Source organism: Juglans microcarpa x Juglans regia, chromosome 2D (assembly GCF_004785595.1).
Source record: "Juglans microcarpa x Juglans regia isolate MS1-56 chromosome 2D, Jm3101_v1.0, whole genome shotgun sequence".
Taxonomy (NCBI): domain Eukaryota; kingdom Viridiplantae; phylum Streptophyta; class Magnoliopsida; order Fagales; family Juglandaceae; genus Juglans; species Juglans microcarpa x Juglans regia.
Window position 1 is genome coordinate 5,558,969 of NC_054596.1, and position 17,469 is coordinate 5,576,437.

A 17,469-nucleotide genomic window follows, 5' to 3' on the forward strand; every position below is an offset into this window, starting at 1 on the left:
CAGTTTTCCAACACGCAACATGATGAATTCAATCAATACTGCAGAACAGACTTCCAATATGCAACTCCAAATCGAGATATAAGCTTCACAGCCATCCCCATGCATGGCAACGCAACTTAACACCACATTCTTCAGTAATCCTGTCTCGTTGAAAAATCTCAAGAAAGAAGAGCTAAAGAAAAAACCGTTAAACAACCTTTAAGAATTTCTTTCCACTCACGACAACTCTAGTTTGGTCATCCTGCCTAATTCTCTTTTCCTTTTTCAATTTAGGAAATCGTGAGATAGAGATCCAGAAAATTCTGAAACAGAAAACAGGCGGATAATTCAAGCCAGCAAACCAGAAATCTTTTACACTCACGAAAGCAAAGGTCAATTCTACAAACAACAGAGATGCTGACTCCACGCCCATCAATCTTGAACCAGAAGTGAACATCAGTCAAAGGAATATTCTACATGTTCACCATCGCAATATCATGCCTCAGAACCTAGTGTCGATTTGGTAGTTTTCCGAAGAAAGATTCCAGAAAAGCATGATAGTAACTGCTAGTGGAAGAACTACCATCAGGGGAGCTCCTGGGAAAGCAAAAGAGAGACTGAAAAAGTATGAAAACCAAGTAGAGGTGAAAGAAGTACTTTACTATCTCTGTATAACAAGTAATACAGAAGTTCCTTTACAAATCTACAACAAAATTATGCTTAGACCTCATACAGCTTTAAGTTTATTGACAGTTACCAGTCACCCGGTACCACCATATACGACCTGGACTGGCATCACTCACTATACCTTATTTTATTTTTTCTTCTTACGGGAAGTTACATTTTACAAACCCCATGTGCACAAAGGCAAAGCCTTAAAAACCAAAACAATCATTTTGAAGGAACTTCGGAAGTACAATTAGCAATAGGCAGATCAGTTGGTGTGCATACTAGAGCCCTTCGTTGTAAGTGCCTCAAACTCTGCTCCATACTAACTTGCACCATCTCAGCTAGCATCTTCTTTGCTTTACCGGATTGATCGTCTCCATCAATTTGAGAGATTATGTTGCATACTATATTCTCCAGCGTGTCAGCTTGAAGCTCAGATCTTGCATATGGAGAGTCTCTCAGTAACTGCAAGAGCATTTGAGCTTTGGACTGAGATTTGGGTGTTCCTTGAACAGTGAGCTCAAGAAGTCCAGGTATTACGCCCTCTCTAAGAATTGGTTCCCTATATTTGCATCGGTCACTCTGACACATTGTCAGCAATGCTCCAACTGCATGCTCCCGACTTTGGAGAGAGCCATTTTCAAGCACCTCAACAACTGCAAGCACTCCACCTTCTTCAGATGTCAAGGCAGTCCTGCCCTCATCGAACCCCACTAAAGATTCTATAAGAGCACTGCATTTTTCAGCAGTTTTTGAAGATTTTTTACAGGTTTTAAGCAAACTAACTATTGAAGGAATGGGTTTTGTTTCAAGAATGATATGAGGATTATCGGGGTGCGTTGAGAGATTGGAAAGGGCCATTACAGCATCAGCCTTGGCTTGTGGCCTTCCATGTCCAAGGATTTCCACAAGTGGAGGAATGGCACCAGAGGAACTTATAATCGGCTTATTGGCGCCCGAAGCAGACAAAGTAAGCAAAGATGCAGTTGCATACTCCTGTAGATTTATATCCTGTGACTTGAGGAAATTAATTACGGGTTCTAAAGCGCCAGCTTCCACTATGCTGATCTTATTCCTGCAAGATAAAACAAGGGCAAGTTTATGCTTTCATTAGACAATTAGTTTTGTCTACAATATCTGCTAGCAAAGTGGAAGGTATATGTTCCTGTCATCCAGGCTCATTAATCAAGCCGCGATTAAGCCGCCCCCCTTAACGAAACTAGAGACTGTTGTGTGGTTGGCACTAAGGAATTCCCTCTGACCAACATGAGATCTATAACAGTTGGGTGTACATCCTTAATGCAGCACAAGAGCAGTTTGAAACATAAGGGTAAAACAATTAACAAAGGAACTAGAGTTCAGCGGAACCTGTACTAAAGAAACCTTTATAAACTAAGTGAATTATCCCACCAAGTATAATTCCTTTGACAGAGATATAATGTTTAACAACAAAACAAACAGTTGGACATAGCTTCTCCAGGCCAAATAAAGGTTACAAAGTATTTGATTATACCCCCAAATTGTCAACTAACTAAAAAGAAAGTATATACACTAATTTCAAATATATAGACATCATAATATATACACATATATATAAGTTTTTTTTTTTATAAGTATATACATATATATATATATATATAAGTGAAGGTAACAAAATAAAATAAAGAAGATAAAAAGTAATACCACCACCTTGATAGCAAAAAGTAACAGACATACAAAAGGGTAAAAAAGAAACGGAAGGATCCTTCACTCTCACATAAGGTATAAGTTTTCTTCCTCACCAGCAGAAACCTATATTATAATATATTAATAAGAAAACTTCACAGACAAGAAAAAGGCAAAGGCAAGAAAAGCAAAAAAAAGCAAGAGAAACATGTGAACGAAAGAACCACCACCACTCGCGCACCCACCATCCAAAATCCGATTGGTTTTCAACCATAAAAGCATCCAATTCCTTCTAAAGGGCAAAGGACGCCATGGGAATTGCATTGAAACTTTTAAGAACCACCAAAAAGTAGATAAAATCATATTAAATCCTAAGGTCAATACTACCCAAACTCATTCCTATCACCAGACTAAAATTTCATTCATTTCATCAGTTCCTTCTCCAATTCCTTCGATTTTTATAAAGTACTTTGTTTTACAACAAATAAAAAATAAAACACAAATAAGAAAAAGCAAAATTCTTGAATGACAAGCATGAGTTATTTGTTCGTTTTTCCTCTGAGAAAGCCAAACCATACCATGAGCCCATCACATTTTACGTCCTAGATCTCTCATCGATCATACGTATCGGAATCCAACCAATTGAAGGAACAAATATTTTCCAAAACTCATTCACGTCTAGGACAAGATAGTCAAGTATAAAACCATATGAAACCATTTGCGTGTTTGGTGTGCTAGAAAATTGAGTAAAAGAAAATCACATCTCGGCTTCCAACGCAGGAAAGGTTTAATAATTTTTCTCACCAACCAATCAGATAAAAAATACTTACCTCCCAAAAAGAGATAGAAAAAGGGAAATATAAGAAGGAAAATATAGAATAAAGAGCAGAATTTGCGAGTACTATTCAATATTCATGCCACAGAAATTGAGGAGGGCATTAATCTACATGATTGTTAAAAAAGCGTAACTTTTATAATACCCGAAAAACGAAACCAATTCTGCACGAACTTTAGTGAGGCCCTTGAAAACTCGTTTAATTGCAAAAGGAGTTTTATTTTGAATAACTAACAGCAATAAAAGAATATGGAAGAAGGGGGGGCGTGACTTACTTCTCATCTTTGACGGCAAGGTTGAGAAGGGCGAGGAGAGCGGGCTCGTGGAAGCCGGGGTAGTCTGCTCGGAGCATGGACACGAGCGGCTTTACAGCCTGGGAGAGCTGGCGGCGGCAGCGGTGGGAGGTCTTGGTGAGCCGCCGGATCTCGCGGGCTGCCTGGAGTTTGCCGTCGGCGTCGTCCGATTGGATGAGCTGGAGTGCGCGGTCGACGGCAGGGGACGGGGACGAGAAAGACCCTTGCTGGGGAGTGTTGCCGCCGTCGGGATTCGTGTCGGTTCCGTGGCTATCTCCAGCGCACTCCATGGTAGAAAAGAAAAGCCGGTACACTAGAGACAGTAAAAGATCAAAGTGGATTCAGAGAGAGAGAGAGGAAGAGGCGAGATGGGAGAGAATGAGATGTCGAGCAGCACTTATGGGACAAAGGAAGGAGGTGAGGGTTGGGATGGGGGTAGAGGGCAGAGGGTTGGTTTCCGGTGTTTGTTTTCTTTGTATTGTCTTTCCCTTTCAACGGCTTTTCTTTTTCTTTTAATTATTTAAACTTGTATGGCAGTTGTTGGTTCTGGTCGTTCGGTAAAAAGTCTACAAAAAAGAATAAAATGTAATAAAATAAAACACAATAACCAAAAAAAGCAGCTTGTGATTACAGGGACTTTACTGTTTTTTTTTTTGGCTTTTACTTCGGACAAATCCATATCCCCAAAAATAAAAAATAAATAAAAAAAAGGGAAAAAGGCTAACATCAGTATTTTTTTTCTTTTTCTTTTAGAGCATACAATTGGTATGTTCCATACCCAATGCAAGTATTTGATTCACCTTTTACCACCGACAACGTGGTACACAGTCACATATATTGTCAACCTATATTTTCTTAATGTTCCTTTTTATCGTTATCCTTGATGGTTTTTACATCGCTGTGTTCTTTATTTGATTAGAGAATACCGACAGCTTATCGAAAACAATTACTGAGATATTCTTGCTTGTTTAAAGAAAATACAAAAGTATCAGTCATCAGATCTAGGCATCTTCTCCTAGAAAATAAACTTATATGGGTGCGGCTATTATGCCGCTCAATATTGATCACTGAGTGTATCGTTCAGTGTAAATTTTTTTTATACATTTTTTTAATACATTTAAATATTTTTAAAAAATAAAAAAAATTATCAATATACTTAAAATCAGTTCCTTAATCACTAAATAAAAATATATATATTTTTTACCAAACGATCAAATGGAGCAGTAACAATGGATGGATAAAGTAATATTTCTCAACTTCCATAGTTTATTCTCTCTCTATATATATATTTATTTAACATGAACCTAATTAGTCAAGTTTGTCTGCTCTATTAATTGTTAAGAGTAGTTACTGTTCATGTTATCTAGTGAAAGGGTTTTAATTTCAATTTTCCAACACCTACTCTTGTTTTGAATTGACTTACAACTAACTATATGTCTTCCAAAAATATGCGAAACCAAATTCTTTTGTGATAATTAACTAGTTTTAGAAACTATATACTCTAACTACAGAGCAAACAAAGCCAAACTTTCTTTTTGGGCAGTGGGAGTTCGGACCCTGCTACCCCGCCCTCCTATATATATATAAAATTTAAATATATTGTATATAAATATATAATATTTTTTAAAAATTTGAAATTGTATTTAAGTTATTAGATTGCTTTGACCTCCTAAGTCAATCTTTATATAAGAAATTAAGACAATCTAAAATACAACTTTAATGAGTTTAAAAACTATATTATTAGTTTTTAAATTTTTTTGTATTTATAAATTTTAGTTTACAATTTAAATTATGTTATAATTTGGATCTAATGGGCTATGGATAGTATTTGCTTAGGCATGGGGCGGGACAGGGTGGATAAGGTGTTCAATCCCGACCCCTAGCTCGAGATGGGGGTTGAAAAGCCTTTCCCGCACCATGCGGGTATCACCCCTAATGAGTTGATATGAGATGAGATGAAAGTTAAATAAAATATTATTAGAATATTATTTTTTAATATTAATATTATTTTAAAATTTATAAAAATTGAATTATTTATTATATTTTGTGTGAGAATTTAAAAAAATTATAATAATTAAATAAAATTAAATATTTTTTGTATCCAAACGTGCAATTTTGCCACATGACTTTGGTTCAACCATCGTTATATGTAAAAAGCTATCATAAATTATAAGGTAGCTCGAATACACTATCGCACCTTCTGCCTTTTCTATGCATTTGTATTTTATTGAGGTGCCTTCTCTTCTAAAAAAAAATTGTTGTTTTATTGTAAAAAAAATATTTATCTAGAGTTTTATTTGCTTGCGTAAGGAGTTTGGCAGTTTTTTTGTTTCATCTGTCAAATTAATTATTTTTTTAGTATTTATATTAATATATACGCATTAGATATGCAATATTCATTATGGTATCTACCAATGAAATATATCAACGTAAAGTTGTACAATTATTAAATATCTACGTGGCTGAATTGCCACGTTAACCAAGACAGGGTTGTGTTCTGGTTGTTATTGTACGTAGAATCATAGATCATGATTATCAGCTGTACAATGTGTTACAAAATTTGTAAAAGCCACGTGATTGGTGGGAACTCAGAATTGTCAGTTGGCGGGTCCTTCTCAATTCGATTTTTGCCACGTGTGAGAGAGTTCTTAGAGTACAAGTTTTATACTAAAAGAAATTTCTATGGGCTCCTTTCCTGACCTTCAAGTGATTTCCAAGCAAAGCTTCGAGTTTGTTCCTCTAGGAAGTTCTCCCACGGCCACGTGTTATCTTTTCTCTCCTTTTCATTTAAATGGATGGGTTGAGACTTTGGAAAAAGGGATTGAAATGAGAGCTTCTTTCTATTATTTTCTACCAGCATTTTGTGCGTTAGCTGGATCAAATTCATTTCATGATGAAATTAAAGGTCGGTTTAGATTGAGAATTAATTTTAATTGATCTCATCATAGCTTAGTAATAATTGACAGTTGTGGCGTTCTAATTGATTCATGGCGGAAATACTAACATTAAATGCACAAAATGCGAGCATAAAGGTGCCATTACTAATTTTTTTGTTTAAATTCATAACTGCTACTTTAATATTATGTTATATAAGTAAGTATTTGATGGAAAAAATTAATTATTTAATTTCACCATAAAATCAGTATTAATAAATTGCATGGACCCATTTTTTAGCACAAAAAAATATGTGTTAAAATCATTTTTTTCTTATAATTTGAGGAAAAATTTAAAGAATATTCTCAAAACCTCCCTCCATCCGGATCCTTATTTTAAGGAAAAGAAATATGGAGAATCACTATTCATTCTCTAATTCACTTTTATCAATATTTTATTTATTTCAATAAAATTAATTATTCTTTCAATCATCTATACTTTCTCTCATACTCATATTTGTTGTAGTTTTAAATAATAGTTTTAAAAATAATTTAAATAACTACGAAAATATTAAAAAAATATTAAAAATAATTTAAATTTTTATTTAAAAGATTTACTAGAGTAATAGTTCAAAACATAAGAAAAAATATTGAGTAGTTAAATTTGTAAATGAAAGTGAGAGAAACAAGTAATAAAAAAATAATAAAAAAATATTATTTTAATAGAATATGGAATGAATAGGAAATGAGATGCAGAAGGTTTTTGAAAGATAAGTAAAATTTAGAGAAAAATTTTAGAAAATATACTTTTTAACTAAATTATATGAAATTTTATAGGAACCAATGTGAATGCTCTTAGGCCCATTAATTAATGGGAGCTTAAACAATGTCACATGAAGTCAAACCTCTAAACTATTTAACTATTTGCTGCATTTCAGTGTTTCTATTCTACTTACATGCACCACCGTCACAAAGTGAAGAAGATATATATATACATATATATATATATATGTATGTATATATATATAGAAAAAAGCTGGATGCAGGCGAGTTTGCGCAGCACGAAGAAGACCTGGCATGGCCAGCTGGAAATTGATACGGTGCGTATACATGAGGGATGCGTTTGGGTGGGAGAAATGGAGAGGTGGGAGAAATGGAGAGGCGGGAGAGGAGAAATTTCGTGCGAGAACGTATAAAGGGACCACTTTACATGCACGTCTGCAACTATATTGCAGGCAAAAACCAAGAAAGCATCATTCAAGATGCAGGTGATCTTTTATTGAGCCAGCCTACCAGCTGTGGGCTTGGCAACAAGAGGACTCATATATCCCGTTCAAATCCCTTTAAATGAAACTGGAGATGTGAATTATGCACACCATAATGCGAAGGAAATAGAGGGTAGAATCAAAATTGAATTTTGACTTGGGAGTTAAATCTACATATTACACAACAGAAACCAAAGTATCAACAATATATATCTAAAAATTTGAAGTGAATGTTTCTTCTAACACATGGGCTTTCATGAAAATGGGGAAAATGTAACCACGTACCACAGACGACTCCGACAACTAGGGGTGCTTCTCTTCGAAAAATTTGACGAGGGAGTTCACGTGGGTGGCGGAGAAGTGCAACACAGTCGATAAGCACTATCTGAGAGAGAGACGTGAGTTGCAGAGGAACGTGGAAATGACATGCAAAAATGGGGTGCAAAATGCCAAAAAAGCTTGAGGGAGACAACATTCAACCAAATCTTGGAATGGGAAGGGAGACACAGAATCCCTCCTCTTCGTTGCAATTTTTTCAAAGAAAAATTTTATTGCAAGTAATTTTATGTATCAAATCGCGCAATAATATTAAATGTAAGACATTCGTTTAATGAAATAGTACGAATTAAAGATAAAAATAATTTTTATAAAATAGAAGACCTTCTTTTTCTCTCAAAATTTTTTTTTCAATAAAAAAATTATACAAGTGTTGGTATACAGTTTGGTAGGTCAAATCGTTTGTACTAACAAATTATTTTTTTAATAATATAAAATAAACTGCCACATTAGCGACATGCGCAAGGGTGTGGGCAAAAACACCTGTACATAGCGGTATGGCGCACGTGACATTATACCCTTTAATTTACTTTTTGGCATAAATGCTCCCTTGTGTTGCGGGATCTGTAATGGGTTCATGCAACTTAACTACGTGTGGGATCCAAAAAACAGCTCATGGCATTTAATTGATTCCATGTTCATCATCATCCGCTTGGAAAATGTGCAATTGTCTTAAATTAGCCACTATCAATTTCTCTCCATGATAATAGTTTTTAAGGATATATTATTTTTATGATGTTCTGTGGGATTAATTTTTTCATAATTTCTATTGGAATTTTAAGACTCAATTTGACTAGTGGAGTGATCTCCACTATTATTTAATATTTTATTATTATTTTTACTTAATTTTTACTATTTTTTATTATTATTTAATATTTTATCATTACTTTTTCACTACTATTCACAGATCATCTGATATCACTTCACTATCCAAACGTAACAGACTTAAAACAAAATGTCATGATGCTACTCTACCGACTAGTATACGCCGGTTTCCTCCATTCATATAACTCATAATTGATTGAGAATTGTTATAACTAATAGGTCGTACAAAAGTAAACTTACAAATTAATGTGATTTCATATGATATGTAAGATATATTTTTAATAAAAATAATTTTACAATCTAACATACTATATGAAATCAAGACAATTTATATGTTTATTTTTACAGAATCTTTTTATAATTAAAGTATTAATGATCATCAATGACAATGGTAAATCAATATATGTGAACATTAATCATTGAGGAGAAGAATTCTTATAAACTTGAGAATCACAATGTACGGTCTTAACATTCCAGCTGAGCTTAGACCTCCACACGTGCATATATGCGTTGCGCTTTGTGTTTCAAGAAGAAACCTTTTTTATTTTTAAAGAGGCTCTTTTGTTTCCTGAATTAATCAAAACAGGAGGGAAGTGGAAGAAACATTTACGATGTCAAGCGTGTATACTTCAAACTCCTAGCCAGCCGACCCATATGGAATAGTACTGTTTTTTTAAGATTTCTGCTGCTAAAACTGGTTCCCCGTACCAGTCTGTTTTCCATGTTCCAGAAGTTTGGCAAAAGACAATCAGCAACATGTTGAATTCTACTTCTTAGCTTTCTGGTGTCAAAGAATATCTCCCCAACTCAGATACACTAATTACTCAATAACGCAATCTCCCACGTGCGTTACTTGTTCTAACATTGAGTGCATACTTCAAGTTGCAGCCCAAGTACTACATGATTTAGTATAAATAATGAAAGTCCAAGCTGCCATTCCCTGGTCTCACATGACTGCCAATTATTTTAATGGGAATGTATATGCTCTCCTTATCTCATTCATGTGCAATTACGCGCATGCTAACAGCTTGCTCATCTCTTTTCCTAATCTCATCATCATTTTCCCCAATAATGGAGCTCTGTAACCCCCACCTTTCATGGCTTTTGAATCTCTGAAAAATCAAAAGTTTTATGACTTTTTCCCTAAGAAATATGCAAAAGCAAAAAATCTATGGGCTTGAACTCCCCAGAAAAATTCTTCACTTCAGCTGGTATATATTCCCCAGATCAAGATCCTATCTTCTTCCTGCAGACCACAGATCAAGTTTATTCAATGCTGGAAAAAAGAAAAGAAAAGAAAACAGACAGTACATGATGTACCACCACATGCAGATGGTATTTATTGGCACCTTTGCATGCTTGTGCTTTACTTTGAAAAGCTTCAGTTTGAAAATAACAATTCAAGATAGGCAATTCGTACAAATTATGGAGCTAATGCGAGTCTCAAGATCTCCAAGACGTTATAAATGCAAAATGAAGAGTTGGAGACCACGTAGTTGGAATCATGGACAGTTAGATCAAGATAATAATGAATATAAGTATAATTTGTAGTACTTTTTTTTTAAAAAGAGAGAGAGAGAGAGAGAGAGAGAGAGAGAGAGGAAGGCATCCGACAATTGGAGTTGAATTTCGTATGTGAAAAGTATCAATGGCAAGGATGGTCCTATATCATGCTATGGTACGGCCAGAAAGACACGATTCAATCATTTGGCAATAAACTAAAAGAGAATACCAAATTTGGGGAAACAAGAGAACTTGAACCTCGGGCTGTTATGGAGACATATCGTAATCTCCTAATTAATAGTAAATGCCTGCATGGAATTCCAGACAGATACATGCAGAAGAGGAAGACAACTGAATCAAAGGTCAATTAAAATAATACAAGTCAAGGTAGAGCTATGTTATTTCTGCAGAAACAGGGAACTTTTTTCCACTGCAAGTACAGAACAATATCAAGTCTCAACTATGGCAGAGCTAGCTGGAACGATATATACACCTTAATTAAGATTACTTCTCCGTGACTCATCATGAGGGAGAAATTCATTGCAATTATGCTCAAAAAACTGTTTTATATATGTTGAGTACCCAAGTGCTTATAAAGCCAATTTCCGTCCCTACCTTTTGAAGTAATATTTGCAGTAAGAAAATTATGTTAATTATCTATGTAGTCTTCAGTACTGGGAACTATGTTTAGCTCGATAGGCAGTAATTAAAGCATTTTCTAAAACCTCTAAGGCAATGTACTGGATGCATGGGTGACATGACCTCTAAGGGCAACTGAAGAGATATGTCCTAGTGATGATGATCTGGACAGATTAATTGAATGTTGAAGTTCATTAGATAACATTCGATCGGTGGATTCATTTAATTTTATTTTATTTGAAGAATTAATGTACGTATACTATATGCATGGCATAATGTGGTTCCGAACCCAAAACCCAGAAAGCTGGGTAAAAGCGCATTTGATGGGATTTGGCATGTGATTGCCCATGTGAACCCTATTAATTCGAGCTTGCTCAATGGTCCCTCTTCCTTGGGGGAAAAAAGAAAAGAGACAGAGAGATATAAATAAACACCAATGATTTTCAGATCTAAAAATTTTGTCACCTTAATACTGATCTTACAATCGATAGTGAAAAAATAAATAAAATTGTACGGACGTTTCACATCTGCATCTTGTTGAAAGCTGCTTGGTTTAGGATAAATACAAGTGTTTCAAGGTCAACTTAATTTAATCAATCGGAATTAATGGTGTTTTCTGTTTTCTTTGTAAGCTGGGCATAATGAACTATATATGAAGGAGATGGTTCAACGTGCATGCAGATATGTACCTACAGTATATATTAACCAACGGTTTATGCCTGTCTAATTATGTAAGCAATTGATGATCTGATCATCCAAATAGTTTGTAACAAAATCATGAAGCATATAATGATGACTGCCAAATCAATATGGATGGCTTTCCATAGGAATGATGACTTCCAGCAACAGCAGCGCCAGTGCTCTCAGCTTGAAGCTGCAGGCACAATATTAATGATCCGTGCTATCTGATATTTAAGACTCGGCATGCAGATTTCCTGCTTCTGAAACTCACCCTGCGAGTTAGAATTCTGCATAATCTGCAATTACTCCAACACTGCATATCTTAATTCTTAAACTTCCAAGTCATTTCCAACTTCTGGACGGCAAATCATGATAACTATGAATCCTTTTAGTTATGAAAGATATTTCTCTCACTCACTTCCATTTGGACATCGATCTTTGCAATTTGTTATCTGTGTAATTATCTTTTATCACATAAAATCCATAGTTTACATACATTAACTGCCAAATAGTACCAAATCTTAAGGAGTTGGACTTTCGACTAGAGTCATGCAGATGCTTCAATTCAGAAGTAGATAACATAAACGTCGGAAAATGGGATTCCGAGTAAATGAAACTGGGGCTAGGTTGCAGTCTTAGTTCTTTCATTACATAGGGAAATTCACAATTATATCATAAGAGCATCAGACATAAAAGAAAAGGATATGTCAGCTATTTAATAATATCTCTAATGCTTTACTAGAGCATGCTAGTTAGGTTTCAAAGCAAATCTTTTCCATTAATTGCCTTTGAAGTTGGCCTCAAGACATTTATTATTCTATTGACTCTTCTTCTTCTTCTTCTTCTTCTTCTTCTCGATTTAACCAATTCACTTTGAGCTCGAATTTCTGTCTCTCTGAGAGGAGAGAATGGCATCAATTGCTTCCTTTACTTGAGAAATATCAGGAGCTTTCCCACCTTGAGCAGGCCAAAATTCATCCGTTGCCAACACCTAAAACCAAAATAAAAGTCATATGTTTTTCTATTTAGGCCAAGGAATTAGGTAATAAATAAATATATAACAAAGAATAATAATAATAAAATACTTTTAAGTCACACCTTAACTTGCAGTTGAAGAAACTTGACATAACTGATCGCTTTCTCCAACATGGTAACCAGATCAACCTGGGTAAGACAGCGCCAAAAAATTGGAGGGGGAAAATTCCAATAGAAAGTCAACATTCCAGGACAATTATCAGTTCCTGGTTCCTAGTTTGAGTTCTATAGAAGCAAGAATGCATAAAACAATGCTGATCACCTTGGAACCATTAGGCACAAGTTCCTGCAATACCTTAAGCCGCTCGCTAATCCGCTCTCTCCGATTCTGAAACACAAACATTCTTTCACCCCTGAGATTTATTTATAGTTTTTTTTTCCTTAATTTGCACTTAAACTTTGCATCAATGTCAGATTAACTAGGAATTGAGGAAAACCTTGGCTGCAATACTTTGAGGATCCTTAGGTGAACTTGACTTTGGTTTGGGCTTCTTATTTGCATTGGTGCACTGCTTCTTTAAAGCTTGCGTTCTCTCTCCCTATGACAAAAGATTTCACAATATTAAGCAGACCATACCTAACTTTGGTAATCTTGTCACCAACATCAATTTGTTTAAGAAGCATAAAAATTGAGGTCTGGCCTGTTATCTAAAGAGATCAAGATAAAATAATTCTGCCCCAAAGATTGATTATTGTACTGCAAGGAAAAAAATTGAAGAAAATTACCATATGGACACGCTTGTGGAAGCTTGTTTCATGTGTAGACTCCTGGATGCTATCAGTGACCACAGTTGCTTCGGAGTATAACCATCCATAGGTCCCATCTTCCCCATGCTCCCTTTCTTTTGCAGAGGTGTTGGTGATGGAGCTGTCATTGCTTGCTGTCTGAAAACAACTCAACTCCTCCAAAAGGCGTGGGTCGGTTCCGCATTTTGGAGTAGTAGTACTAATCTGATTCCGCTGGTAATTCTGACTGAAATTAGCCTGCTCCCACATTGAGTACTCATCTTTGTGATTGTTAGTTTTCAAGAAATTTCTGTTTAGCGAAGCCCGTTCACTCTGCTCAAAGCTAAGTAAAGATTCACAAGCATGCATGAAATTACCGTACCCGCCTTTAAAATCTATCAAGGAATGATCAGCAGCTTCTTCAGGTTGATAATTACTTGTAGCCGTAAACACAAACGACGCATTAGAATTCACGCTGCTGCAGGGACCGAAAAGTACTGGAGATGAATGGCCCATGCCAATATCCTTAATCACAACCCCATTTTCTAAAAAGTCTTCTTCTTGCAGAACTGCCTTGCTATGTCCATGATCATCTACGGCATAAGGTCCTGGCGAGGAAAAACCAGGAACTTGAACCGAGCCCATGCACGAGTCATGTGGCATTTGGTCCTTGGCAAGTGCCATTTGAGGGGTAATGAACTGCCTAGAATTGGAGCTACTGAGGCTAGTTCAAGTAGGCAGGGATATTGTAGAATGGCAACAACTGTAGGAAAGGCCTATTTGTAGAGACTTAAACTATTATATCAATGATGATAGAATTTATTGCAGTTTGAACAAACAAAGAGGAAAAGTGTTTAAAAATTTATAGATGTTATGAACTTGGAAACTTTTCATATAATTAATGTTCTTTTTTTTTTGTATTGGGATTGTTAGCTGGCAGAAGTGAATAGATTGGAAGAAGAGAAAATGGATAAAAAAAAGAGAGTAAACTAGATAGCAACAAGCTCGCCGGATCTTTCGCTATATCACGTCGTCTCTCAGATTCCCATCTCTTGTTTTCTCCAGCTTTAAGGCCTCAGATTCCCATCTTGTTAGTCTAACTTTCAGGAACCTGACCAATTAGTTTGAGGGACCTTCCTGCGTCGTTTCCTCCTTGCTTCGGCACGTGGACTCGTAATCTATTTTTATACAATTTGCTACATTCTGTGTGTAGGCGTGTAAGCTGTTCTTCTTCTTCTTTTTCTTTTTTATCCTTAGCAGCGTGTATCTTGATGGAAATGTGGTTTCATGCATGGCTGGGTTTAACTCCAGTCGCATCTTAATGAAAAAATATGCTTTTGCCACCAGAATTTACACATGTTTGAATAGTTATTGGCTTCTTTTTTTTAATCAAAATTGAGGCGTTTACTAATTAGGTGCACATTGTTGCTGAGATGATTCTTCAGACTTCAGAGTTCAGAAGAGAAAAGTTAAAGAAATCACCATTTCAATAGTAAGCAGCTGGTAGGCTACCTAGTTATCCACTCATGAATTCTCAGTACTGTGCATCATTGCATGATATATATTTTAGCTGAAATAAGTAATTCCCAGCTGGTGATTAAGAATTACTTAAATGGTTTGAAACTCCTTTGATGCAGTAAACTCTAGTAATAATATTTTTAAACCAAGAGCTGGCAAGCTAGTTTCTAATAATCAACATTCTTAGAATATGACTATTCAAACACGAGAACTCAAGTGAAAAAGCTATGCAAATATGTAACTAAATATCCAAGTCATGATCAGATCTTAATTCACTTATAAAAAAACTTAGGCTTTAAATATGAAAAGGAATTAAGAAATCCTTAGTGCAGTGGTTTCGAAGAGGCCGATACAAAAGTCTCTATATATATACAAGTGTTGTTCGACGAAATTTCTGACCTGATTATTTTTTCAATTAATTTTATTATGTCGTTGTCAGTTAGTACTAACCGTCCAATTAATCATTTCTGTATACCAGAGTTTGTACATGAGATGGATGAAAAGAAGAAGAAGAAGAAACAGCTTCTATTTATAACTAGGCATGCCACTCAACTCTGCTGTCAATGTGGCGACATGATAGAGCAAATAATTTACAAAATAGAAATGATATTTACCATCTTAAGATGTGATTTGAAAAAAATGAGTAAATACAAGAATTATATGAAAATATTATTTTTTTTTAAATAATTATATTCATCATCCTAATTTTTATTATCATCTGATCATCTCATAATGTGGCATTAGATAATTGGTGACTATTTATTATATTTTACTTGTGAACTTATCATTTAATGTGATATCATGAAATGATCATGACAAAATAGATGATGAATAGATTTTTTTTTTTAATAATAAATCTCAATTTTTTTTTTAAAAGAGCATGTAAAATTTATAATCTTAAAACTGCGTCTACCACCATTACTGATATTTATAAAATACCGGCCATAGGATCAAAACTTGCTTAAGCTGACCTAGCTAGACACCGACTGTTAAATTAGACAATTGCAGTGCTTAAAGTCAAAAAATTGTATATAAAAAGATTGTTAAAGAATATCGTTTTACGTCCCAATGAAGATCATCGTCCACATGTTTTGTCTTCCAGACAAGATAAATTTGAACACAGAGAAACGAAGCTGGCATTGAAGGTAGAGCTGTCCCTTATCTGAAGGAGTCTGTGTCATTCCTGATCATGGTGATGAACTTAGAATTAAACTTGATATCTCAATGATCAGGCTTATAATTAATATATAATATGCCTGTTCATCTTATCTCAAGATTTAAGCATTAATGATAACTAATATAAAATTAGAATAAATATAGATAGAAGTCACTATTAAGAGCAATCATTTTGCACACATAATGTGGCATCATCTAGATTACACATATTCCAAGTTAAAATAAAAAAATAGAGAACTAAAAGCAACCATATAGTGAATGCAATGCGTGCACTGCTACAGTAGCTTCTCTCTAGTATTACTCATAAAATTATATTTGATATTCTTTATATAATTATTTCATATACTGAAGATTAACATTTCAATGATTTCATATAATTTTGTTGTCTCAAAACACTTTTTATTATTAGAATAAAAATAAAAGCAGATTGAGGACTTCATAATCTTAAAGGCTACTTGTAAATAGTATAATATTTTAGAGTCTACGTGTATTTTTATTTTTATTTTTATTTTGTTAAGAAGGGGACGGTATTCCTAATTTATTAATAATCTATACTCGGAAGAAAATCATGATTAGAGACATATACGTGGTACTAAAAATAATAATCCGCTTAATGAACCCAACTGGCAAGTTTATAAGGCTGTAATCGTCTTTTACCTGGTGCAAATCCTAATTCTTAATTAAAGTTGAAAACTAGCGCTGGGTTGTGTCCCTCTCTCCCTCCCTCGAACACGTGGTGTACAGACACACACCGACACATACATAATCGAGTGCATGCAATATGCAGACATGCACTCTCCATGAGCATACGAACATTTATATCCGTCGTGTATTATGCCTTTGCACTTAGCATATGGTCTATAGAAAAAAAAAGAATAATGTACTTTTGCAAGGTGCATTTTGTAAAATAATTTATAAAAATAATATTATTTTATATAAATACTCTCATTTTAAAATATGATTATAAAAAAATTGTGCGTATATCATTACTCAATAGATAAATGAATAACACATCTTCTAATTTTATTTTACCTTGAAAAGAAAGAAAACTTATTTCATTTTCTTCTCCTTCCTTGTGAAGATCATTAAAAACCACACTAAAGCTGTTATTTATTGTTGGTCAAAAATGGATTTATTTACAACTTGCAACCATTATTCACTTTGCACCACATTAACGATGATGTTCTCAGCGTATGTCTAAAGAGAAATGATAAATGTAATCTTGAGTGTATAAGTGTTGTATAATTATTTTAAAAAAAATAAATAAATACAAGACTCACATAAAATAAAAATTAATATTTTAATAATAAATTTTACTCTTTTTAAAGAGACTGCACGACATTTTACGTGGATCAAATCCGTGAGTATTGGGCCAGAACATCACAACTCACACCCGAACCCAAAAAAGTAAGAATATTCTATGCCGAATCGGATTCAAATTATGGAATTAC

General features: G+C 34.5%; 2 protein-coding genes across 2 annotated transcripts; both read right to left on the reverse strand.

Annotated features, from left to right (window-relative positions):
• Positions 1-618: 618 nt before the first annotated feature.
• LOC121248829 (U-box domain-containing protein 4) lies at positions 619-3,941 on the reverse strand. The gene is made up of 2 exons (XM_041147417.1): positions 3,424-3,941; positions 619-1,723 (listed from the first exon to the last, which is right to left on the reverse strand). The coding sequence occupies exons 1-2, from the start codon at positions 3,729-3,731 to the stop codon at positions 871-873; spliced, it is 1,161 nt and encodes a 386-aa protein (XP_041003351.1). The 5' UTR covers positions 3,732-3,941; the 3' UTR covers positions 619-870.
• An 8,490-nt stretch (positions 3,942-12,431) lies between these two features.
• Positions 12,432-14,008, reverse strand: LOC121248099 (putative transcription factor bHLH086). The gene is made up of 5 exons (XM_041146455.1): positions 13,325-14,008; positions 13,036-13,137; positions 12,861-12,926; positions 12,662-12,727; positions 12,432-12,554 (listed from the first exon to the last, which is right to left on the reverse strand). Exons 1-5 carry the CDS (start codon positions 14,006-14,008, stop codon positions 12,432-12,434), a joined length of 1,041 nt encoding a protein of 346 aa, XP_041002389.1.
• Between the last annotated feature and the right edge of the window lie 3,461 nt (positions 14,009-17,469).